The sequence below is a fragment of the Pterocles gutturalis genome, unplaced genomic scaffold (assembly GCF_000699245.1).
Source record: "Pterocles gutturalis isolate BGI_N339 unplaced genomic scaffold, ASM69924v1 scaffold39605, whole genome shotgun sequence".
Classification (NCBI taxonomy): domain Eukaryota; kingdom Metazoa; phylum Chordata; class Aves; order Pterocliformes; family Pteroclidae; genus Pterocles; species Pterocles gutturalis.
The window spans coordinates 17,009-40,981 of NW_010142194.1; the positions used below are offsets into that span (position 1 = coordinate 17,009).

At 38.4% G+C, this 23,973-nt stretch overlaps 1 protein-coding gene across 1 annotated transcript in view; it reads left to right on the forward strand.

Annotated features, from left to right (window-relative positions):
* LOC104469688 (kinesin-like protein KIF1B) overlaps positions 1–23,543 on the forward strand; it is a gene marked incomplete at its 3' end in the record, with an annotated part of 36,187 nt that extends 12,644 nt beyond the window's left edge. Inside the window, exons 2-17 of the mRNA XM_010084288.1 lie at positions 2,655–2,731; positions 4,080–4,259; positions 6,363–6,428; positions 6,574–6,752; positions 7,497–7,608; positions 8,660–8,737; positions 8,986–9,051; positions 10,702–10,777; positions 11,078–11,156; positions 11,720–11,862; positions 15,577–15,710; positions 16,814–16,893; positions 18,213–18,288; positions 21,386–21,465; positions 22,865–22,971; positions 23,460–23,543. Coding sequence (XP_010082590.1) covers positions 2,655–2,731; positions 4,080–4,259; positions 6,363–6,428; positions 6,574–6,752; positions 7,497–7,608; positions 8,660–8,737; positions 8,986–9,051; positions 10,702–10,777; positions 11,078–11,156; positions 11,720–11,862; positions 15,577–15,710; positions 16,814–16,893; positions 18,213–18,288; positions 21,386–21,465; positions 22,865–22,971; positions 23,460–23,543 — 1,617 coding nt within the window. The remainder of the gene's footprint in view (positions 1–2,654; positions 2,732–4,079; positions 4,260–6,362; positions 6,429–6,573; positions 6,753–7,496; positions 7,609–8,659; positions 8,738–8,985; positions 9,052–10,701; positions 10,778–11,077; positions 11,157–11,719; positions 11,863–15,576; positions 15,711–16,813; positions 16,894–18,212; positions 18,289–21,385; positions 21,466–22,864; positions 22,972–23,459) is intronic.
* Between the last annotated feature and the right edge of the window lie 430 nt (positions 23,544–23,973).

Sequence of the window (23,973 nt, forward strand, 5' to 3'; positions counted from 1 at the left end):
TGTCACAAGAGTAGCGTCAACAGTTTGGGTTAAAATGATTGCTGTTGAGATTAAGCAACAGAATGTATATTGTCAGGAGAGGTGCTGGCAGTACAATTTTTTTCATGTATCTGCTTAGAATTGTGTTACATAAGAATAGGTTCTAGTACATAGGAATGGGTTCTATTTATTGCTGCTTTTTTCTGCTTTTAGTGATTAGATTACTTTCCCTTGAGCTTACAGCCCAAAACAATTGAAGAAAATAATGTTGTTCACCCCCAAAGATTGTTACATTGAGCTAATATGGAGATTGGTTTTTATTTGTACTGCTTTTTTGGGTAGGAGCTTCTGGGTACAAGGCATTTCTTCTTTCTTACCTTTCAGAGCTTTGATGTTAAATAATTGAATGAGAAATGAGGAGTTGGTGAATTGTATCAGTGTGGAACACGCTGAAAGGAAAGAACTGATTGAAACCCCTGTTTGGGGCAGGGGAGTTGTCTTCTGGGATTTGTTACTTGTTCACTTTAATTTTAGGACTGGTTTAATACTGTGTGCTGTAGATGTATTGCTGTTTGGTCAAAGCTAGTAAAGGGAAAGTAAAGCCATGTATGATTGCTTAGGTTACCAGTCTGTTATGTGTTGATGCCCATGTTGCTATCCAAAGCCACAAGCATTTTTGCCATTTGATACTGTACTGGTGCACGGCATATTATTCATTGGCTTTGCATGTCTGTCTGCTTTTATAAGGCAGGAATCTCAGCACGAGGTGCATCCAAGTGAAACGGAGTTGGCCACAAGAAACAGAGTAGCAACTGTTGCTATTTGCAATCCAGACAGGGATCTTTTTCTCCACACCGTAATTTTGGACAACAGCCATGCTCAGGGACATGGCATCTGGTAGAGGAGTGATTTAATTTTAATGGGGATTCTGTAACCACATTTTCAGGAATTTCAGTGCCACACGATGTTTGAAATGGTAAGAGATGTGGGTGTTGTATTTGTTATTTATCAGAGAAGGAAAGGGGGAAGACCCCATCTCCCAAAGCGTAGCCTAACTGGCAAGAAGATGTGAGAAATCAGCATCCTTTGTTTAGGATGACTGGTATCAGGATGTAAATCATCCCCAGGAAGAGTGTCATCCCCCTTGTATAACTTATTTCTTTGTAGATTTTGTTTGCAGGTGTCATAATTAGTGTATTGCTTCCAAAGGCAGATTGCTGCCTTAGGTGCAGGTGGGTATGTGTAAATCTGAGGTGGTTTATCTAATTTTGATACCCTCCAGAGTATGCCTTTTCAGAATCCTTACTTACACAGATGATGTTGAAAACAGCTGCTGGAAATAATATATTTGAGTATTTCCAGCACTGTAGTACTGAAAAGAAGAAAGCAGTAGAGATACACTTCGGCAGCAAGAATGGTGCTTATAAATTATCCTCCTTGGAATACAGAAGCTACAGACATTCTGTATGCCATTAACATGACAGCTGAGTCCATTGTGTGTTACACCCCCCTCGGCAAAGGTTACAGGAAGCTGTTTTCTTGCTGGGAAAGGAAAAAAAAAACCTAAACCCAGCAACCTAAATGGTATCTGGAAGAGCTTTAATTAATTGTGGGGAATGCACATGTGTGGGTCAAATATTGAAAGAATTAGAGGATCTGAGAAAAAAATAGCATAAAATTTACAGATGTACTGATAGGAAGAGAAAATGTGTTTTTCTGCAAAGTATGTTTATTTTGCTATTTGTAAAATGTTCAGTGACTTAACTTACCTAAGGATTCTTAGATTCTTATACATGAATACATATTGGAGAGAAAACTAAGTCAAGGATTCCAAGAGCTGAAAAGGCAATTGAAGGTCATCTTTTTGAACGGGACTTATAAAAGCTGTTACACAGGGACTACACACAAGCATTTTTTCATTCTGACTTTTTTTTGTGTGCGTGTGTACGAACTTCAACATAGGGCCGTTGTATATTATATGGAAGTTCCAAAGAGGAAGAAGTACACAAGTTGGTTGGGGGTCACTGTGGGATTCAGTCGCTGTGTACAGTAAGAACATTTACCAGTAATTTAGTTGGTTGAATTAATGTCAGTCCTATTAAAAATCTGTCGGCTTTGTGCATGTAAAAGAACATTGAAATAAACTGTGCAGATAACCCCTGAAATGTCTGTAGATCCCTCTTTTTTCATCTCTTCTTCAATGTCCTGAAAATACTGGTCTTCTTAAAGAAAATGCTTGTGCAATGAGCTCTTGTACTGTGTAACATGTATTTCAGAATAGGCTTGAGTTGTGCTGCTATGAAATCACCAGGGATTCTCAAACTCTGTGTTTTGGATATTCCTTCTCGCTAATACCCCTCAGCTCCCAAGCGCCTGTCCCATTCTGCAAGCCAAGGGACCAGGATGACCTACTTCTGGCTTTCTGTCCGACATAAGAATTTTATTTAGCAGGAGCATTCCTTCTAGGAATTTTTTCCCTTAACTTATTTCAAGTAAGGCCTACAGAAATACAGTGTTAGGAAGCTGTGAGTCTGTTACTTCAATCTTATTACTTCCATGCAGTGTGGCAATTCTGTGAACACTCAGATTCACAGATTAAGTTGAGGGTCAGCAAGCTCATTAATCATGCTCCTAACTGACAAAATAGCTAAGAGTTTGAATTTTATTTCCTGTAGGTATTATCAACCCAAAGAATCCTAAGGAAGCACCAAAGTCCTTCAGCTTTGACTACTCTTATTGGTCCCACACTTCGGTAAGTTCTTTTACAAGTAAACCTTTTTTTTTTTTTTGGTTGACTGTCCTGATTTAACTGCATTCTCTTCTGATCATGCCAGTCACATGTTTCTTCTGCACTGTCTCTCTCACCCTTATCCAGGTTAAAAGCTTGTAATTAATTGTATGTTGTCTTTTCCTGTTTGGGGGAGAGCAGAAGGCTATGCTCCTGGAGTTTGATCACAAGTTGGGGATATTTGAGAGATTACTTAAAATATTCTCCAACAGTGTCCTGTTCTAAGTATTTTAAAGGTACATGTGAACCACCAGTTAATTCAGTTTTGCTCTTAGACAAGTGAAAGTTGCTCAAGTTCTTATAATTCAAGGAGAGATGCGGTCTGGGTTCCCGTGATATATCTGGAAAAGACAGAGCAGTGATCCGTGTTTCCGTAGCTGCAAAAGCAATAAACTCTCAGCTCCTCTGCCCCACCCTCCTGCGAATTGGTGCTGAGGTCTTGCTGACTTCCAGTAATTGTTCTACAGCAGAACTGTGGTGTTCTGCCATCTACCCCTCCCTGCCTTATTTTCTCAAAAGATACAGAAAGAAGCGATTAATGCATTTCATTAAGATTAATTTTAGTAACTTGGATGTTGCAAATAAGACTTTATATTTCTGAGCAAAGCTGTGGCCAACAAGACTGTTTTCATGATGAAAAACTTGGATTTGTGCAGCTCTTTTACTGAATCCTCCAGAGCAGCCATACAAGTAGATGATGGGATCAGTCAGAGGAACAATATAAACATAATTCCTGAAAACTAGCAGATAAGCAGCATTTGACTGGTCTGATAAAACCTTGAACCCAATGTTAGAATGTTAGCAGAGCTAAATTTGTCCTGATTTGTCCCAACAAAGTAAACCTAAGCAACTTGTGCTTCTCTTTTCCCCCTGCTACCCTTCAGAGCCCTTGTCAAGACCAGCCACTGTGGGATTTTGTAGCTTCTAGCCCTTTATTCATTTGTATTGACTCTCCAAATGCTACTTTTGATTTTCTCCCCCCTGTCTCCCTTCTCCCAAACACCCTGAATCTGGTTTGTCAGTGATCTGTCGTGAAACTTTTTCAGTAGTGTTAACAATGTTCACAAAACAGAATTGGTTGGTTTCTTTGTGCAGATTATTTCCTCTTCAGCAACGGAATGGTCCTGGAAGGATTGTCATTGTCCTTCTCCTGCTGGTACTGCCTTGGGAAAAAGCTGCGTGTAAAAATGTGCTACATTTGCGTCTTCCTAAGGGATTGGCCCACAAGACAGAAAAAAAAACAGTTGCTTTTTGAAATGTTACTTGAATGACAGGATAAGACTGTACGTGTGCTGTGCTCATGTCTTTTCAGCCTGAAGATCCCTGCTTTGCGTCTCAGAACCGTGTGTACAATGATATTGGAAAGGAGATGTTGCTGCATGCCTTTGAGGGCTACAACGTATGCATTTTTGCCTATGGACAAACTGGAGCTGGGAAATCCTACACAATGATGGGCAAGCAGGAGGAGAGCCAAGCAGGCATAATCCCCCAGGTAGAACAGAACCCAGAAAGGGGACTGGTTTTTTAATAGCTCTTTTTGTATTGCAATAACAGTTAACAGAGAACCGCAGCTTACTTCCGAAGTGAAAGAAATCTACAGGGGAAAAGGAGCATTAGAAGTAATTTTCCCTCTGTTACTTTTTTTTTTTTGATCATACTAGAAACTGTGTATTTTTCCTATATCCACTTTCTCCACTGCCCCAACAAACTAGGAAATGAAGATGTCTTATTCACTGGGTTTCTTGTCTCCTTCTCTGACTTTAGCTAGGACAGCACTTAAGCACTTTGTATGCAAAGTGATACTGATGAACATGCCAGAAATTTTTTGGGGAAACAAGTTTCCCAAAGCTAAAAGCTGAATAATGTATCTTGGTAAGAAATAAAGTGTGTCAAAACACTGTGAAAAAATAGTTAGGGCAACTGAGCACAGCCCAGTATTATTTCCCGCCCCCCTGAAATTTTTTTTTGGACATTTGCCATGAATTTTGAAGAAGCTGAGATACACCCAGAGGAAATTTTGGCTGTCAACAATTTATGCCTTTGTCATGAATTTAGCATTTTATACCTTTTTGTTCTGTGGCACTTGGTCTAAGTGCAGGCCTTCTTTAGTGTGTAGGCACTGACAGTGAACCAAGTTTATTGGAAGATAGTATGTTCCTCCTTTCCCAAAATAGAAGTCTGAGGTTGGGTTTCAGTTTGAATAAATACGCTGAACAGCTTGAGTCTTCCTTCTGCTGCAGGTTTGCAGTAGATGTTGGACCTGTGCCATGGGTGTGAAATAGGTGACACAGAGCGCTGTTCTCTGCTAATAGCGTGGGCATATGTACTGAAATAGGTAGCAAGTGTTCTGGTGATTAGCTTAAAATAATGTTGAAAGCGCTAATGTCATGAATGACAGAATTGTTATATCTAAGCATTTTGGTTTTATTACAGTAATATAAGGTAACAGTATAGCAGGTGAAATGAGCTGAAAATCTGTGACAACAGCTTCTTGCTAAAAATCTTCTGTTCTAATCTTGATATTCTTATTTGTTTTTGTCATTAAAAAAACCCCACTTAATAATGCTCCTGTAGATTTAATAATGCTCCTGTTATCTACTAGAGTTTTGAAACCAAATTATTTCCCTCTGATTTCACTGGGAGGCCTTCTCATAAAGGTACAAAATAGATTATCTGTTCAGGGGGACCTTGTTGAATCTGTTCTCTTTCTTGTCACATATGCAGAAGGTACAGAACAATCATGTTGCAAGTAATATAGGTTGTTGAAATTAAATTCTTATGTGTTGGCAAAATTCCCTGCCTGCCAGTCCCTAACGTTATACTTTATGATACTTTAACCATGTGTTGACTCAATATTTCAGGGTGTATACTTTCAAAATTGCCTGTATTCTTTATTCTTCAAAATCAGTTTATTTTCCATACAGTGGCTTGTAGATACCTGTTCCAGAAACCTCTTTATACTCTTATTCCTCTCTGTACCCATGCTTTTTAATCTCCAAATACATATCCATGGCTTGCCCGCTGTTCATTTGTTTTGCTTTTGTTATCTTAATTTTAGGTCTCTCATTTCAGTTACTTGTAGGCAAGCACTCTTGAATCAGTATGTTTCTGATAGTTAACGTATCCTTTGTATGAAGATGCTGTTAACAAATTTTGAAATAATTTCTGCCTATTGATTTAAATCTGAGTCCTGGAACTTCAGCACACCGAATAAACAGACTATTATTTTTATGAAACTAGAAGAGGATTAAGGATTTTAATAATTTATTTCTAAAATTATTCCAGTTTCTGTTATTATAGGCTTTTTCTAATTTTATTGTACAGAATAATAATACTGGTTAAACCTAGAACAATTGTTGAGATACTTTATGAAATAAGATTGAATGATAGTGATGTAGAATTGAGATGAAGGATTTTCCTGGTGAGGCTGTATGTGGTTGATGTAATCATGTTTAATGAGTTAGGTGGTGTGGGTTGACGGTTGGACTTGATGATCCTTGAGGTCTTTTCCTACCTTAATGATTCTGTGTTGTAGTAGTTACTTGTTATTCCTCAGTGAAGACTAATTTCTGACTCAGGTTTAACATCTTTCCAGCTATGTGAAGAACTGTTTGAGAAAATCAATGACAACAGCAATGAAGAAATGTCATATTCTGTAGAGGTGAGTATGGTGAGAGATCAAAGAGTATCTGTGTGCTGGACATCAAACTGGAGTTTCTACCAGTGGCACTCTGAAACGCTGCAGAGCTGCTTGCGCAGGAAGCCTTCAGAAACACTGAATTGTCTATGCAAATTCCTGTTTTTAGGTGAGTTACATGGAGATTTACTGTGAGAGAGTCAGAGACTTGTTGAACCCGAAGAACAAAGGGAATTTGCGAGTGCGAGAACATCCTCTGCTTGGGCCGTATGTGGAGGATCTGTCCAAGTTAGCAGTCACGTCTTACACAGACATTGCAGACCTCATGGATGCTGGGAACAAAGCCAGGTTAGTGATGGTAGTGTGTTACCTATTTTTATATCTGTTGTGGGAATATATGGCATATAGCAGCAAACTTAATTATCTTCTGTGGTGCATTGGCACTTACTAGAAAACTCATGTCACGTGAGGAGTATTATTGAACTATGCACTGATCAATGCTATTAAAAGGCCAAAATTTGTTTGTGCAGTGAAATAGTGCTGCAAATTGCTGTATAGATATTTAAAGCTTCTAATGACTTGAAATTAAGTATATAAATAATTATACTGGCTTTTTAGTTGTGCCTTCGTTGTGTAGGCACTATATTGGTATAAATAAACATGTAAACACAGTCTCCTCTTTAATTTATTCAAGTGGTCAGGGCTAAAGTTGGCATTCTAGCTTTAGATTCTGGTTCATTAGTAGTTGTTTTCATGTCAGCTGTAGACTCCATTTAACAATGCGTGGGAAAGACTGGCATAAATGCCACTTGCGTTTGCTTGTGTGTTTGAGTGTAAGGTAGATAATTGGGTACACAGCTTGAGGAAGCTCTGTTTAAACTGTGATGAAGATGGAAATGATTCAGGAGGAAAAAAATCTAAGGGTTTGTCAATGGTATTCGATGTGGCTTGGTCTTGGTCACGGGGGAGAACATCAACTGTACAGTCTCTTGGTCTGATTCCTCTACAGCCACATTCAGCCCTGCAGGTAGTTGTACTTGCAGCATAGAGGCTACTGTTTTCTGAACATGTCTATGTGTGGTCATATTTTAGGACTGTGGCAGCTACCAACATGAATGAAACCAGCAGCCGCTCTCATGCTGTGTTTACAATTGTCTTTACTCAGAAGAAACACGACACAGAAACTGACCTTTCCACAGAGAAGGTGTGTTACAGATAAGAAGTGGCTTTCTGACTGTTTTTCACAAATCTTCCCTGTGGTGACTTATTCGTATTGTCAGTATGATGAGAAAATGAGAATTAATTATTTTTTCTGGTGTTTTGTTTAAGGGCGAACTTGCTTTGTGCCTTGACAGAGCCTTTTTAGTTCTTACGGGATTTTGTTGGATTGTAATTCTAAAAGCAACTAAATGGGGAATCTGTGCTCAAGGAGAATATATAGATGTGGGGAAAAATATGGCCTTAAGGACTACAGTCTGTGGGGAGGGATATGAGAAATAAAAGAAGTTAATCTTCCCCAGTCTTGTTCCCAGAACTTTCTGTGGTTTTGCTTGTCAGTGCAAAATATTTGCCTCGTTAGTTCTTTTCTTTGGGCACAGAAATAGGGATGAGTGAGACTTAGGCACTTTCTGGAATTTGCATGTTAAAAGAAGGTACACTGTTTAGCATGGAACAGTTTTCTGGCTTTTATTACACTGAAATAGGGACTTTGCATGCAAAAGTAGCTGAAATACAGGTAAAGTTCACATTTCTGACTACTGTGGACAGATCTGGAAAAATTTATGTACTGAAGATGTACATCTCATCCCTGTACCCCAGATAAGAAGACCTTGTAAAATTATCATTAATTGACGTGCAGTCTGTAGCTTTAGTTAGACCAGGGCTTGATTGTTGGTGTCACTGGAGTCGGGATGAAACGTTAAATTTCTCTTCCTTTGAGATTCTTGTGTTGTCTGTAGCAGTAACACTTAATTTCTTTTGGCTTCTGTTGTGCTCTGTTCGTGTGAGACCTCATTCTCTCTTTGGTAATTTAGAGTAGAGGGATACTTAGAGCATAATCCTACATACTTCTTATCTGTAAGATAACAACATCAAGCTAATTGCTTGTGAAAGCTTTTTTCGACTGTAGTTTTAAGCACACTACGGTGATTTTTTTAGACAGTAGAGTTGTTCTCATGCCATAGAATTCTGTGAAGTTTTGTTCTTACTCTAGTTCACCAAGAACTAATTCTCATTAATGTGCTTTCTCTTTTCAGGTCAGCAAGATTAGTCTTGTGGATCTAGCTGGGAGTGAGCGAGCTGATTCAACTGGTGCCAAAGGAACCCGATTAAAGGTATTGGGCTGTTGATGTATGGGGAAAGAAAGGGAAGTGGGTGCACAAGCATCACGTGGAGTCTTGCTTGACAAATAATAAGGAAAGGAAAGGATTGCTATTAGAAGTGTGGAAAAAATAGCTGAAAAACTGAAGACTTTTTTTCTTTTCCTTCTCTGATCACGATGTGACATTTGGCTTGCTTAGCCTGTAGAGGTTCATGATTGAACGATTTTAATCACTATATAATACTGGATTCTGTTTTTCAGGAAGGAGCAAATATAAACAAGTCCCTCACAACTCTGGGCAAAGTTATTTCAGCATTGGCTGAAGTGGTAAGTACGGTATTTGCTTACCTGCAGCAACCTTTCCATAGCTAGTAAAACCAAGACAGTAAAAACCATGGAGTACAGCAGAATTATTCACTGTTCCTGCCCTAGCATTCTCAGCCAAATTAGCTGTGTGTATTTTGATAGATGAATAGTGTTGGTAGTATTCAGTGAATGTCATGCAGGCTGTCAGAATCTTTTATTTGTTGATAGATTGAAGCATTGGTTTATTTAGCTCTGAAGAAGCCTTGGAAAAGAAGCCTGCATTTGTGTAGAAGACATGTTCACGTAGCAAGCTTTCAGTTCTGCAGAGCAGTAATTTTCTTTTTATTTGAAAAAATAATTTTAGAAAACTAACTGCAGCCTTGTTGGTAAAAATTTTAGAAATACCAGTGTAATAATCTGATTGTTACTGTCTTTTTCTGCAATTGCAATACCTAATAATGTGTTGAGTGAGCATATGTAGATCCAAACATAATGTTGTAGGTTTAGAAAAGTACTTTGTCTTTTATACTCAGCTGCTATTAAAAAAAAAACCAACAAACAAACAAGTAAATTATTGCTGTTCCTTTGAAAAGAGAGTTCTCAACAGCTAGCATGGAAGTTATACTGGAGCTCTGTTAAGAAGCTCATCTTGTATCTTCTTCCTCTTTCTTTAATGCTTTCAACTTAGGATAACTGCACCAACAAGGTATGATGGTCTGAGTAGTAGTGGATGTTGTCTTTTTTGCCTGAGTGTGAGATTTCATTCTCTTCACTTTGGAATCAAAGAGCAGGGATCTTTTATTTCAGGTCTTCTTGGAGAAATTCCCCCAAGATTCGTTCTGTTACAGAGCTTTTGGGTTTTTTTTAGACCAAATAAAGAAGCTAGGGAAAGCATTTACAATGAAATTTGTAGGCAAGTCTGCTAGAGGCACTGCGAAGGCCCTCTTCTGCTGTGTGGAAGTTCTACATTTGTCACTACTGATTTTGAAACAAAGTACTTGGATACTTGGGCACCTGTCTTGTGGCCTTGTGCTTTAGTTTAAGTACTCTCTATATAAAGTTTTTGTCTTTTTTTTTAAAACTAAAATAAAAACACCTCCCTCCCCCCGCCCCCCCCACCTACCTCCTTTGAACTCATACTTCTAATTTCAGTGTCCAAGTACTTTCATCTTTTCTGTCCTCAAGTTACCTAATAACTGCTTACAGAAACACAGGAAGATTGGCTAATTGTCCTTTCACATGTGCATGTGTATCTGTAGCTGTGCAATTTCCTGTCATGGACTTTTGACTGCTCTAAAAAGCTGTAACTTTTCTAGCAAAATAAAATTGAATCTTCCCCTGAACAAGTGAGGTTTGCTGCTTAAATTCTCTTGGAATGGTATTAGAACATAGAATTTAAATGTCAGAAAGATATCCTTCATACACAGAAAAACCTTTCTGAAAGTAGCGCTTCAAGGGAGTTCTCTGGACTGTTTATTATCATCTGTTTAGATGTCTGAATGCATTGCATGTTATCTAATATCAAACTCAATAATCACTTGTACAACCCCTTTGTTCAGGATATGTGTATGCTCTCATGGTTCTTTTAATACCTATACTATGATTTTTATATCTTAAACATGAATTTTCCATTTGATGTCTATTTTTCAGTAGTGTGTTCTTTCTTTGTAGAGTAAAAAAAAGAAGAAGACAGACTTTATACCATACAGGGATTCTGTACTAACATGGCTTCTTCGAGAAAATCTAGGTATGGCTTATTTGCCTGTGCCAATATGGAAAGAAATTATCACTAAATTTTCTGACTGTTTTTGACTCAACTTAAATTTCTATCAAGTATAAGGTTAAATATTTTTAGTAGTCAAATCTGAGTCGTAGTGTTCCACACTTTATTAAGGAATATACAAAAATCATAGGAAAGAGCTGTAACTTTAACAATGTAGAATATAATTGAATTCTATAATTTATTGAAAATACTGATATTTAGTAGGTAATTAGTGCCTAGATTGTGCACTGTAGTTTCATCTAAAATCTTGCCTGTTCATTATAGGTGGTAACTCCAGAACTGCGATGGTTGCTGCTTTGAGTCCCGCAGACATAAACTATGATGAAACTTTGAGCACTTTAAGGTACTTACTTTTTATCTGAGGTAGATATGGGTACCTGTTAGCTCTCATGGCCACATGGTATCCTTCAAACCTGTGGGTTATTATACTTTGAGAAAATCTGTGTGGAAGAGGACTCTACAGTGGCAAGAACTCAATTGCCCTGAAACAGGAAAACCAATCTATCATATGTGAACAGGGAGCTAGGGGTTTATTGCCTGCTCTTAACTTGAAAAGTCAAGTTCATCTTCTCGTGTTTGTGTGTTCTTTTTCAGTGTGGTCCCTAAGGTTGAGCATCTTAGTCAAGCTGAGGCTTCAAAGCACGGAATATTAAAAAAAAAAAAAAAGAAAAAAACTGTGTTGTCTCTTGTACATATGATGGACCTTGTTAAATCCATCTTGAACAGGGTTTGTCTTTTTTGCAGCAATAGCCTGGATTAAGTAAGAATTCAAAAGCATGATTGAATATAATCTAGGATTCTCTTCTGACATGCAGCTGCAAGCTAAATATCTCCTATATTGCTGCATTCCTGTGTTGCAGACAAGCACTTATGTTCATTATAAGGGTTTTTTTGGTCTGGTTCCAGATACGCTGATCGTGCAAAACAGATTAAATGCAATGCTGTTATTAATGAAGATCCCAATGCCAAGTTGGTGCGTGAGCTGAAGGAGGAGGTGACAAGGCTTAAGGATCTCCTGCGTGCCCAAGGGCTGGGAGATATTATTGACAGTAAGTGGATTAAACAGATCGTGCTGTCTTGAGGTTGGTCTCCCTTAAAGAGGAGGGAGAGCTGGGCCTGTGAGAGAAAGGGGTTTAAAACATGGAAGTTAAATGTAGGTGCTGATGCTAAATTTTGAACATGGTTTTAGAAATGGTAGCCTCTTCTGTCTTTAAAAAACCTTTTCTAGGATTTCCTGTAGAGTCGACAGACCATCTTCAAACTTGCAAGGAAAAATGTGGAGACTGAGTTTTCTATTGCTGTAGAAATGATTTTTTGTAGTAGAACTTACACATTGAAGAGTTGCCCTGGTGAGTTATGGAGGGCTTTTTGTCTGGCTGCCAGTAAAGGAGGATAGTTGAGGTACAGAAACCGAATTTCATACTGAGAAAGAAAGTATCATTTCTTCCTCCTTAAAAGGTTAAGATTATTACTTGATACCTGGCTTCAATGCCATCCTTGCTCAGAAAAGAAAATGGTGGCTAATTCCTGTTACAATGCCCTGAGTGACAAACCATTTGTCATCTCAAAATAACTAGCTATGAAACCGCTGCTTGTGAATAAGTAATGAATTCTTTTGGGGCGAGATTTTGAGTGAGGTTGGCAGAGCAGTATTATACTGGTTTGCTTTGCCAGCAACCTCTTAAAGCACCAGAACAAACTTGTGCCTGAATTATTTCCTTGTCTTCATTCCAAACAAGGCAAATAAACTAAAATTTTAGTTGCTACATTCTTTTATAATATGAACAGTGATTTATTTCCTAGTGAAGGAGGTACCCATAAAACCACAGAATGTATTCCAGTGGATTAAAAGATTCTTTGACTTGAAAAAAAAAAAGTTGCACTGGTTTCTGATTTATTAGAGCTTATTTGCCTGTGAAATGGAACTCTTGACTGAGTCACAGACTGCTTACAAAGATTTGTAACATGTATTTACCTTTTTTGTTTGCTTGTTTTCAAGAGAATGGGGCCAGAAGACAATGCAGGTGTTTTCATGCTTGGTACAGTCTGTGATCCTTGGTTCTAGATCAAAACAAAAAACTAAGTGTTACTGAAAATTGTATTTTGTTTCTTTAAACATCAAGTAGTATTCTCTTCCCTTCCTGTGTCACTGGTGAACCTCCAATTTTGATCCTTCTTGTATTTTCCCTCCTGCTTCCTTTCAGTTGATCCAATGGGAGATGAATACTCTGGAAGTGGAGGCAAATGTGTGTATTGTGTGGTTCTCTTTTTAACCTGCTTTCTCTGGGTCAGCTTTTAACTGAGCTTTGCATGCCAGCATTTCTCACAGGGAAATCCCAGACAGAACACTCGCTGTGGAATGCAGTACAGTTTCATGGAAACTAGCTTAACGAGCATTTCTTAGATTGAGTTGACAGTCAAAAAGAAGTTCAAAATGCAACATATGTGCATGGCTTTCTTTCTGGCAGAATATAGAAGGGGAGAGTGGTAATTCTTTAGTCTCTTTTAATGACAGCCAGCAGTTTAGATTCAAACTAGAAAATCTTTTTCTCAACTCTTTCTCAAGTTACTCAGTTGGAACAGCTTCTGCTCACCTAGCTTCCTGGCCTTTTAACATCTCTTTTCCACCTAGAAGTATTTGTTTTAAATGTGTCAATTGATAAATTCAAGACAAAATGTTATCAGTTCCTCCTGGACACTGAGATGTATTTATTTTGTATAGCCTCTTTTTAAAAAAAAAAACAAAAAACCAAACCAGATGTCCTATACTGATGAAGCTCTATCATTCGAGCTCAAATACTTGGTTGTAGATGATTAACTTAATAGGGTTAAAAACAGTCATCAACTAGCATTTTATTTCTGTTCTACTGATTGCTTCTATGAAAGGGAAATATACGTAGTCCATTGCAAGAGAAATGTATTGTAAGTACATTTTGGGTTGGTAGACTTTATAAACTCTTTCAGTCAGTGATCTTCACCCTCAGTCAAACAATACCAACTAGAAGAGATCTGTCTGAAATTTCCTAAAATTAAAGCTACTGGTGGTGTAAAGACTCATCCTGGCCTTGTCTTAAGTTCTGATGCTGCTTCCAGCATGTGCATATGTCATCCGTGTGAAAGCTGCAGCCTCCAGGAGAAGCGTGCATGATGTTAAGGGTTTTGAGTCTCTGGTCACAGCAACTGTGAAAGCTACTGAAAGCGCCACTTCCTTTGTCTTCAGGAGTGCATGTGTGTACTGGCCTTTTGAGACTTCATCCTCCCTGCTCTGTCGTGCCTGCTTTCCTCATCCTGATGGCATTCCCTTTCCTTAACCTGCCTTTCTTCTGTTAAACTTCCACCCCTGCTTCCTGTATTTGCAGATGGTGGTTTTCAAACTGACTTGATCAGTTTTGTGAGGCTGAAACAGCAGGTTAAATGTGGAGAGAACTAGGGCTTAAGGCTGACAATAGCAGAATTGTTCAGGATAGGAGTAGAGGAGATGTAGGAGGACATGGAAATTTTATGCAGTGTCTGGATGACCACCTCATTTTTGTAAGTGTGAAGCCCTTTTTTGTAACTTGCAGGGTCTGATTTGACCTGTTTCTTTCCTAAGGATACTTATTTTAAAGGATTTGTTTTTGAACTATAATTTAAAACTATGAAAATTATTAAAAGTGAGATATTTAATAGTCTGATATTTCCATATTAGAAGACTTTTTTTTCTTTGATGTTCAATTATTCTGAGATACGGGTAACAGACGTATCTGAGATGCTAAGGTAGATTAAAATTAGTTAGATTCAAATAAAGTGCATTTGGATATTCATTCTTAAATCATACATGCACTTTTTTCCTTTGTTTTCAGTCTTTCAAGGAGGTATCTTTCAGGCCTCCAGCTTTTCAGGCTGCACAAGCTGCCTTATTAAATTTTGGGGGTTTTGAAGGCCTTCCTCATCTAAACTAAGTCCAAAAAGCTTTAAAGCACCTTCTGAAGTATGAGAGCCTTATAATCTGATATTTCACTGATCAGGTAGCTTAGATTTACATTTTTCAGTTATGGAGGGTCAAGAGGAAACATAAGGATGTTGTTGTGAACTCTGTTCTCATCCCCCTGTCGTGGATGGACGGGTGATTTACAGACTCACTCTCCTGTGAGAACTTAAGAAGGGGTAGTTCTTTGTCCTTGTGATCTGGGCAGTTCAGCAGCAGAATCACTTCTGTGATAAAGAATTACTTAATCATCATTTTAGATTAAAGATGTCTGGAACAGAGTGTTACGTTGAGTTTAAGGTGTTGATGTTTATTTAGGCATCAGCCCAGCATGTCACTAATCTCATCAGGAACTGAATATGCTCCTGCTCTGGGCTCCATGGTGCTCAGTTTAGTGTTCAGTTAAGAAATAGGATGGGGGTTTTTTTGGCAAGTAATTTATTTTTTCAAGCTTTTTTGATGAAAATGGTTTATGATGCAGTCCTTACTAATAGTCCTCAGGGTCTGAACTGAGTTATCTCTATGTCATGGATGCTAATATTAAAAGATTTGTTTCAGAACTGCCATCTAAAAATTACAAAACTTGTCTTGTTGCTGCTTAAATGCTTTCCTCTTACACTGGTATTTCCTTCCTTTCCTTTTTCCTGTTCCTTCCCTCTTCCTATTTTCCTTTTTCCCATCTTTCTGCCTTCCCTCTGTCTGTGTGTCTCTCTCCCAGATTTGAAAGATTTTCAGAACAATAAACATAGATACTTGCTAGCCTCCGAGAATCAACGTCCTGGCAATTTTTCCACAGCCTCCATGGGGTCCCTCACTGCATCTCCATCCTCCTGCTCTCTCAGTAGTCAGGTGGGCTTAACGTCTGTGTCCAGTATACAGGAAAGAATCATGTCAACGCCTGGAGGAGAAGAGGCAATTGAACGTTTGAAGGTTGGTATCTCTGTAGATTAAGGAAGCTATTATTTTGATCTTTTCCAAGGCTTAAATAGCAGTGAACTCAAGAGAACTTTCCTTCAGAAATACAGCCAGTATGATACTGGTTCTGTAGGAAGTTGTCTGAAACCCACTTGCACCTTAAAAAGGGCACTTAACTGCAGTGGGCTAGAGACTGGGTTCATGCACAGCCTGTCCACTTAGGATTATTTATGTTTAATGGTAGCCTGGAGCTGCAACTAAATTATAAATTACAATCTTGATTCTTGTTTGCAGATCCTCTGATGCAGTGGTAATTATGGAAAATTTGGTCATTGGTATGGGCTTCAGGAGGCCTGGTCAGCGCTAGTGTGGACAAAGTCTGACTAGCAAATGCACTCAGCGTTCAGAAAACCAAATTACCCCAAAGTTGAAAAAAGGAGGAAGAATAATCTTGCCACTGTTGTATTCACCCAGCCCCCACAGATTAAAATGTGAAGCACACAAAATAGCATGCTTTATCCAGACAATAGCAGCCTTGTCCCAATTCTGTGTAGGCTTGAACAGCATCAAAAGTGCATTACAGTGAAGTGTTTCTTAATTTTTATGAAAGCCCCCCCAATCTCCATGGGTGGATGAGTGGGGAGAGCTGGCTGTGTTGAATCTGTGCTTCATTCTCATGTCTTGTCCGTGAGACACTGCCACAGGGATTGGAATGGGCTGGAACACACGCTGCATATCGCTTTCCTGTTAGAAACCAGCTGTTGCCATGGAAATAATGGTGTGGTCTCTGCAGTTCCTTGGCATCCAGTTACTGAATGATGTCTGTAGATCAAATTAAAAAAAAAAAAAGGAAAAAGGAAAAAAAAAATAGGTGGTTCAAATTAAAGTCTGATTGTGGTTAGATTACAAAATCATCTTTTCTTCTCAGCTTGCCTTCAAAGCTATTTACCCTTTTAGAAATTAAGGAAGACAACTTAGAGTTTTGAAGTGCTGAGAGTACTTGTTATAACCAAAATTAATTTGAGGTCTAGAACTGAGCACAAACTTTTAATTGCGTTATGTATTATGTAAAGAACTTTGAGAAGAGTTGTAAAACAGCTTCTGGGATTTTCACACAGGAATCTGAGAAGATCATTGCAGAGCTGAATGAAACATGGGAAGAGAAGCTGAGGAAGACGGAGGCCATTAGGATGGAAAGGTCAGCGATCAGAAGTGCTGTAGATACGGATGGTCTCTAGAAAACAGAGAAGCGTGGAAAATGGAGACTTTTGCTCTGTTCAAAAACAATGGACCAGCAGAACAGCACTTAGTGATAATTCTTCTGACCTTTGTGTTCATACAGTTATTTTTTAGCATTGAAATTCAGGTAACATCCGAAGCTGCTACGTTAGCTTCTGCTGTGAAGCAGCATGGAGTCCTGGTCTCTTTCTTCCTCCTTCCACCATTCTCTTACATTCCAAAAATTCTGGCCCTAAAGTAAATCAGAGAAGATTAAGTTTTTAGTACTGGAGTATCTAAAATTATGAAACAGCTCCAGCTTTCTAGCTTTGGTTTGAACTGTGACAGATGCCTGATAGTCGTCAGAAAGTGGGTGCAACCAAACAGACTATTACTTATTAAAATATTAAAAGCTTACAAAGTCTGTAAGGGGAACATTTTTGCTTGGAAACAATGTGAATGAGCAGTCCCTAAAATCATGAGAGATATATGAAGAAAGTAAATACAGATTGATTATTTACTGATAGAGCTAAGGGACTTGAAGGCAGCTAACAGGTGACTTGAAACAAATGGGAAGGTCTCACAATACATAGGTAGCTGTGGAAGTCTTTACTGCATGATGTTGATGGTAGGAGTTGAATTAAAAAAAAAAAGATAATCTCAAAAAAACAACAACAAAACCACTTTGGGTAGTTGTTTAAAAGAAATGCCACTATTAATTCTGGAAATTCCTTAGGGAGAATTTGGGAGACTGGGAGAGTACTTTGTGGAAAATACCGGTGTTTGCCATGTTCTTGTTCTGTGTTGGTGTCACTGATGTGCTTTGTTCAAGCCAAGAAGAGTGTGTTACATGAACAGTTTGACCCAATACAATCCTTTTTGTGTCTTAAGAAGGAGAGAGTACTTTCTCTATTAGATCAGGAAGAGCCAGTTATGTATTTGTAAATTAATGAATAGTTGGTAGCTCCTTTTACCTAAATGAAATATTTACATTTTAACCTTCCTTAAAGAAGCAATGAATGTCATGTCCTAAAACGTACTTGTTTTGTGATCACTATTGAACTAAAATGCTGTTAAATCGCTGTAGAATTTTTGCTGTTGCTATTCTACAAGCCTATAAATTCTAGGACTAAAGTTTAGAAATTTACCCTGTTGTGTTATGAGGTGGTGGCAGTCCTGGCTGTATGGTCAGTGGCCAGGCTCGTTGAATATCTTATTTATTTTGTTACATGACTTTCACTGAACCTTATTTTGTTTAAGAAACCAAAAATTGGTAAATATCTTAATTTTCTTTCTCAGGGAGGCATTGTTGGCGGAAATGGGAGTTGCCATTCGGGAAGATGGAGGAACACTGGGAGTCTTCTCACCTAAAAAGGTAGAGAAAATTGATAACTATTGCATCATGTTTCCAAAGGGCTGATCAGCCTGGGAGGTCAGGGTGAGGAGGGAGCTACCGTTCACACAAGGGCTTGTATTCATGTAAGATACAGAAGAATGTAAGTGAGGTTTGGACTCTTAGTAGCAAGTTCCTTTTACAATATCTTTTTGGAAATAGCTTTAGTATTAGAATTTATCAAAACACTCTACATCTGAGTATTATTTTACCCATCATAATGAAGTTGGACACTGCTCTTCACACAGGTGATGCACCATAGTACTTAATGCTTTTAGAGAGCTGCAGGAAGAATCACCTGTGGTAGCTTCCATTGCTCGTTAAAGTAGGGAAGCATGTGCCAGCCTAGTACAACGATGAAATAGGAGCAGTGTGAACAGTTCATGGGGAGACTAATGATACCAAAAAATGGTTTAACTTCTTTGTACCTTCCTTTAGAAAAATCTGTGCTGCAAGGAGAAGTGTTTGCAGCTCCTTGCGTATCTGTTGATTTCGGTAGCAACTCAGAAATGCTGCCTCTTAGGTGGTGGTTGCCATTTTCTGCAGTCACTGTGTGACCTTCATACACTCTACCTATTCTTTGAGATACCCAGAGAAGTTTGAAGTCTTGTTTAGGTGCTCTCCCTTGAATTTGTTGTTAATCCTTTTTCCCCTTGGAAAAAGGGATCGTAATGTAATGAATGACTGAATATAGGGGATGCAGGAGAATATTTCTTTTGGTACATGTCACTAATTCAATTTTCTGAAATTTGAAAGAAGCAGAACTGTGCAGAAAAGGACATAAATCAGTGCTGTAAATAGAAAATGATTAAGTTAGTAAAGAAGTTATCTACACAGTTGAAGTGGAATTATTGAAGAAGTACCAGGAAAAGAAATTGCATTCTTCTATCTCGGAAATCTTTGAACACGGAGCACAGGGTAGTATTTTAGCCTGAAACTTGCATGTGCAAGTGCTGATCTAGGTTAAACAGGGACCTATCTAGAGGCATTGTACAGAACTATAGGACAGCAGAATTGGTTAAAATGTTCAGTCCTTCACTTAAAGTAGTGTTAGACTGTTATGTTTGGAGTAGGTAGAACTGTGGTTTGCTTTTGGTATCTACTCCAGAAGTGCCTAAAGGTTCGTAAAGACGCTAGTTCGTTGAGTATTCTTTACATTTCTTTCTCTTATGATATGGATCCTCATCTCCTTTTAGATTTTCCCTCAGAGGCCCTCAACTCTTTTTGATGACTCTTTTGATGCATTTTCAGCTGATCAGGTTTGTGTATAAATGCCATCTGGATTCAGTAGTTGCTTTGGTAATAGGTAGTATTTATTTTTACCCATATAGGATTGATTAGGAGAAGTAGAACTCCTGACCTAGTCCTGTCTGCCTCTATTCCTTGCTATCCTTGCACTTCAGTTTCATTAGTTCTCCTTCTAGTAATTGTGTCTGCTGTTGTCAAAATTTAGATGTAGATAGCAAACCTGAAGTTTTTTATGAAGACTTTACACTTCTAAGCATATGCTACAAGGACAGTGTTTTTACCAACTGAGCTGTAAATTGAACTTTGTAAGGTAAATTTTGCCAACTTCATGAATTAAAAGGTATCACAGTGAGCAATCATTACTGTATCTACTGGTTGTGCCTTTGATGGCAGGAAACTTCATGAAATGGATTGTGGAAATTTAACTGCTTGTGCCGTCATCAGAGATGGGAGCAGAGAGAACCCTTCAGCTCGTGCTGAGGAATGCTGTATAGGAGCAAGTTCAAGACATACCTGTCTGTGCACGAATAATAGATCTCAGAATGAGTGAATAGTTGGTTTTGCTAGCGTCATCTTTCAAGTTGTTGGGCTTTTATTTCTTACAAAGCTCTCTGTTGCCTGTGAAAGGCAACTTTGATTTAGTGTAGTAAATTAACTCAGATGCCACAACGTGTGTGTTACAGAGCACAGCATTACTCTCAAAGTGTCCAAGTGGTGTTACAGCAGTTGACTATGTCTGAGATTAGGTTTCTCTCCAGCTTTCTCTTGATTTAAGAGCTTTATACAGTTTCAAATGTTGATTTGAATGCAGTGAATAGTGGTGATGGCATGGCGTATCTTCAGCTGTGGTTTTAGGTCCCCCCTGTATTTTTAGGGGTGAAAAAGTTGTCTTGGTTTTTCCCACTTTCTGTCTATATAGTTAAGCCTTCCATTGGGCAATTGACATCAGACTTCTTCATTCGAAGACAAATTTCACTGTGAACATCCAGGAATTCTTGAGCTTCTCTAAACTGAGTGCTGTTAACATCTCTCTCAAGTAAACTTTTTTGCAGCTAGAATAAGTTGATGGAAGCAATGTTCCCAAGGAATCTTAGCCAAATTTATTTCCTTTTGCTACATATATTCTGTATCAGTGTAACCAAAGGGCAAGTGGCTTGCTAACAGTTGAATTTCTCTTCTAGCATCTTTCTTCTTTAATTCTGTTTAACCATTCTTGCCTTTTCTTTTGTGCTTGTGCTTACTGCTATCTCACTGGCTAGATTTTCACACCAAGGCCTTGTGACTTGTTTGCTGATTCGAATGGGGTTTTTTCACCAAAGAAGGTTGGTTTAGTAACTGTAGTGGATTTAAATCTAGAAGAACCTTAGATGAAGAGTTTTTAGCTGCGTGTATCAGAGAATGTTGGTAGTTTTAGATTTTTCTTTTGATGTTAACAGACTTTGCCAAATGATCACCTGCCCTGTATTGCCCAAGAAAAGCCAAAGTTGATTCCACATCAGTTTCAAAATTTTACTGAAGCAACCTTTTCTGCTGTTGGACTTCCCTTATAAAAGTTTACAGAGACTTTACAAGGAATCTTTTTCCCAGCTGAAGCCTTTATTCTCTCTATTGATTGATAATTCAGATAACTAAGCAGTCTGAGGGGTATTTCTGCTGTTACTTTGCAATGCTCTCCAGTACAGCAAGAGGCTGTATTTTAAAAAATGCATTATGGAATGACCTTGATATACATAGCAAGGCTGCTGGATTAATATACATCCTCCACAGCTGTGGGAAGAAGCCTGAAAGTAGGTCCTCAATTTTTAATTAACTTTTCTTTTTTTTCTTTCAGACTCCTCATCTTGTAAACCTTAATGAAGATCCACTCATGTCTGAATGTCTGCTTTACTACATCAAAGATGGGATTACTAGGTGAGGATTGGTGCTAATATGCTCTGAAGTCTGACTCTTTGCTTGCCTAAATCTCCGTGCTGGAGACACTGTAAATAATAATGCCTTGAGCTATTCACCTTGCAGGTACAAACGAAGCATGAGATTGCTGTAGGTGGAAAAAGTACAGAAATGCATTTTCTTTTAAGTTGATGTTGTGCATTAAAAGTAACATGGGCACGCACTCAGCTTTATAAAAAGTTCATTACTATACCTGGGCATTAAAAGAAAGCATGATATCCTTTGTAAGATATAGGAAAACAAAACTAATAAAACTTACTGGAAATGCCTTTGAGATTTTGATGGGTGGAGGATTGAAAACTTCAGCACTTGATAAAAGCAACCGGAATATGGATGAGTGTTCACTTTGTTGTTTAAATAAAGTTATCCATGCCTCTGCACAATTAATATATTCTGCATTCACATATATGAGATTAATTGCCAGATTTGGAATTTAAGACAGATTTTATTCCAAAACTTGTTGTCCAGTCATCTGGAAGAAGAGATAGATTTTGTTATCTTTGGAGCACTAAACTGTGTTTTGTTGCTTAGTTTGTATATTCCTGGGGAACAAATGAAGACGTATACACAACCAGGTCCTGTTGTACGGTACTAATCTAATATGTATCAGACCTGCTGAAAAGAATATCAGACTTCTAGAGATTCAGCACAGAATTATGAGAATACTTTAGGGCATAAGAAATCGTTATAACTTTTGAGCCTTGCTAGCTGACATCAGAAATGTATAGAGTTATAAGTAGAGCAAGAAGTTCATAAGCCTTAGGATTGAAAATGAAGTTGTCCGTATCTAGAATTGCTCAAATATTTGAGTTTGGAATGGACATAAATCTTCATATTCCAGGGACACAGCCAGCCTCTCACTGTCTGGAAGCTGAATGAAGTTGCTTGTGGCATCAGATTTTTCAGCAAGAGTCTCCTGAGCTGTTTCTGCTTTTTTGTTAAAGTGCAGATGGTGATTATTGTAAGAGGATGATCACAGTTTGCTAGCTGAAATGCACCACTGGAAGTTCCTGTCACTTTTTTTTTCCCTTCTGCATTCCTTTGCTAAAGGGAGAAGGGGGTACAGAAGAGGGAAGGAAACACGTTGAATCCAGAGGTGTTTAACATTTAAATACGCTCTTTAAACTACGTATTTTAAGAGAGAGAAAACATCAGTTTTGTCAAGCTGTTGTCCTCAAGTTCATGGTAAATCTGGCAAGCTCTCTGCAACACAGAGTTAAGCACTTGTTCAAACCTTTAAACTTGAGGGATAGTCTTAATTATGTAGGCTTCTTTCCTGGATATTTCTGGGATGTTTTGTCCTACCCAGAGTTGTGGAATGTGTCTGATTTGCTCTTGAAATATCTTATGTTGGACCCAGGGTTGGCCAAGCTGATGCTGAGCGAAGGCAAGACATTGTATTGAGTGGGGCACATATCAAAGAAGAACACTGTATCTTTCGAAGTGAGAGGAACAACAATGGTGAAGGTAAAAAACTACTTCTCCTAGCAAAGTGTTGCTGAGTCTTTCACTCCTCACTTGATAGTTGGCCAGGGAATAGTGGTATTTGATTGAAAGTTTCTCTTACCTCAAGAAAACCGTGAGCTTTGACTTGTTTTCTTGAGTCTTAGGGGAAGAAAATAAAATTTATTTAAGTGATAATAGCTTCAAATTGCAGGCTGAGGTCAGTATGGGAGTTAAGTTCTGATCTTGGTTAACTGTAAACATGAAAATTCAAACAGAAAAAATGATAATCATTTCCAACTGCGGTGTGGAGATGTCAGCAGTACTGATTTTCTCATGGGGCTTTATTTCTTTTTTTAACCAGCATGGTGTCAAGAAGTGATTCGCTTGTATCTTTTTTTTTTTTTTAATGTTAGTAGGAAGATAGACAGAAGATAAGCCTCTAGGGTTCGCACACTTCTCTTTCTGTACAGTTCTCTTTGAAGTCTCATTTGGCAATGTTTTCTTTATAGTTATTGTTACTTTGGAGCCTTGTGAACGATCAGAAACCTATGTTAATGGCAAGAGGGTTGTACAGCCTGTGCAGTTGCGCTCAGGTAAGAACTATTAGAATGGATTTTTTTGTAGATTCTCCCTCTAAAAATTGTTCATACGTGACTTCTTTTGCATTGTATATAGAGAATGCTGAATACTGTTCAAGGACAGCAGTGTTACCTTTTCAGAGTGCAGCTTTTAAACACAAGTTGGTACCATGCTTGACAGCAGTTAGTTTTCTTTCCTTCTTTGCTGCACTAGCTGTAAGTGTACTTTCACATTCACTGCCATACACCATCCTGCTTATCCTTCTGCTTACCCTGATATTATTCAAATATGTTCTTGCCCAAGCCTATTGCCCTTGGCAGTCACAGTGAGACAGAGCAGACAGTCTGCCAGCTGCTGATGGAAAATTCCCAGTTTCCTGGCAAAGCTATGACATGGCCCTCTGCAGGAGTACAACAGCTTCTCTTTGCTCTCATTGGATTTCTC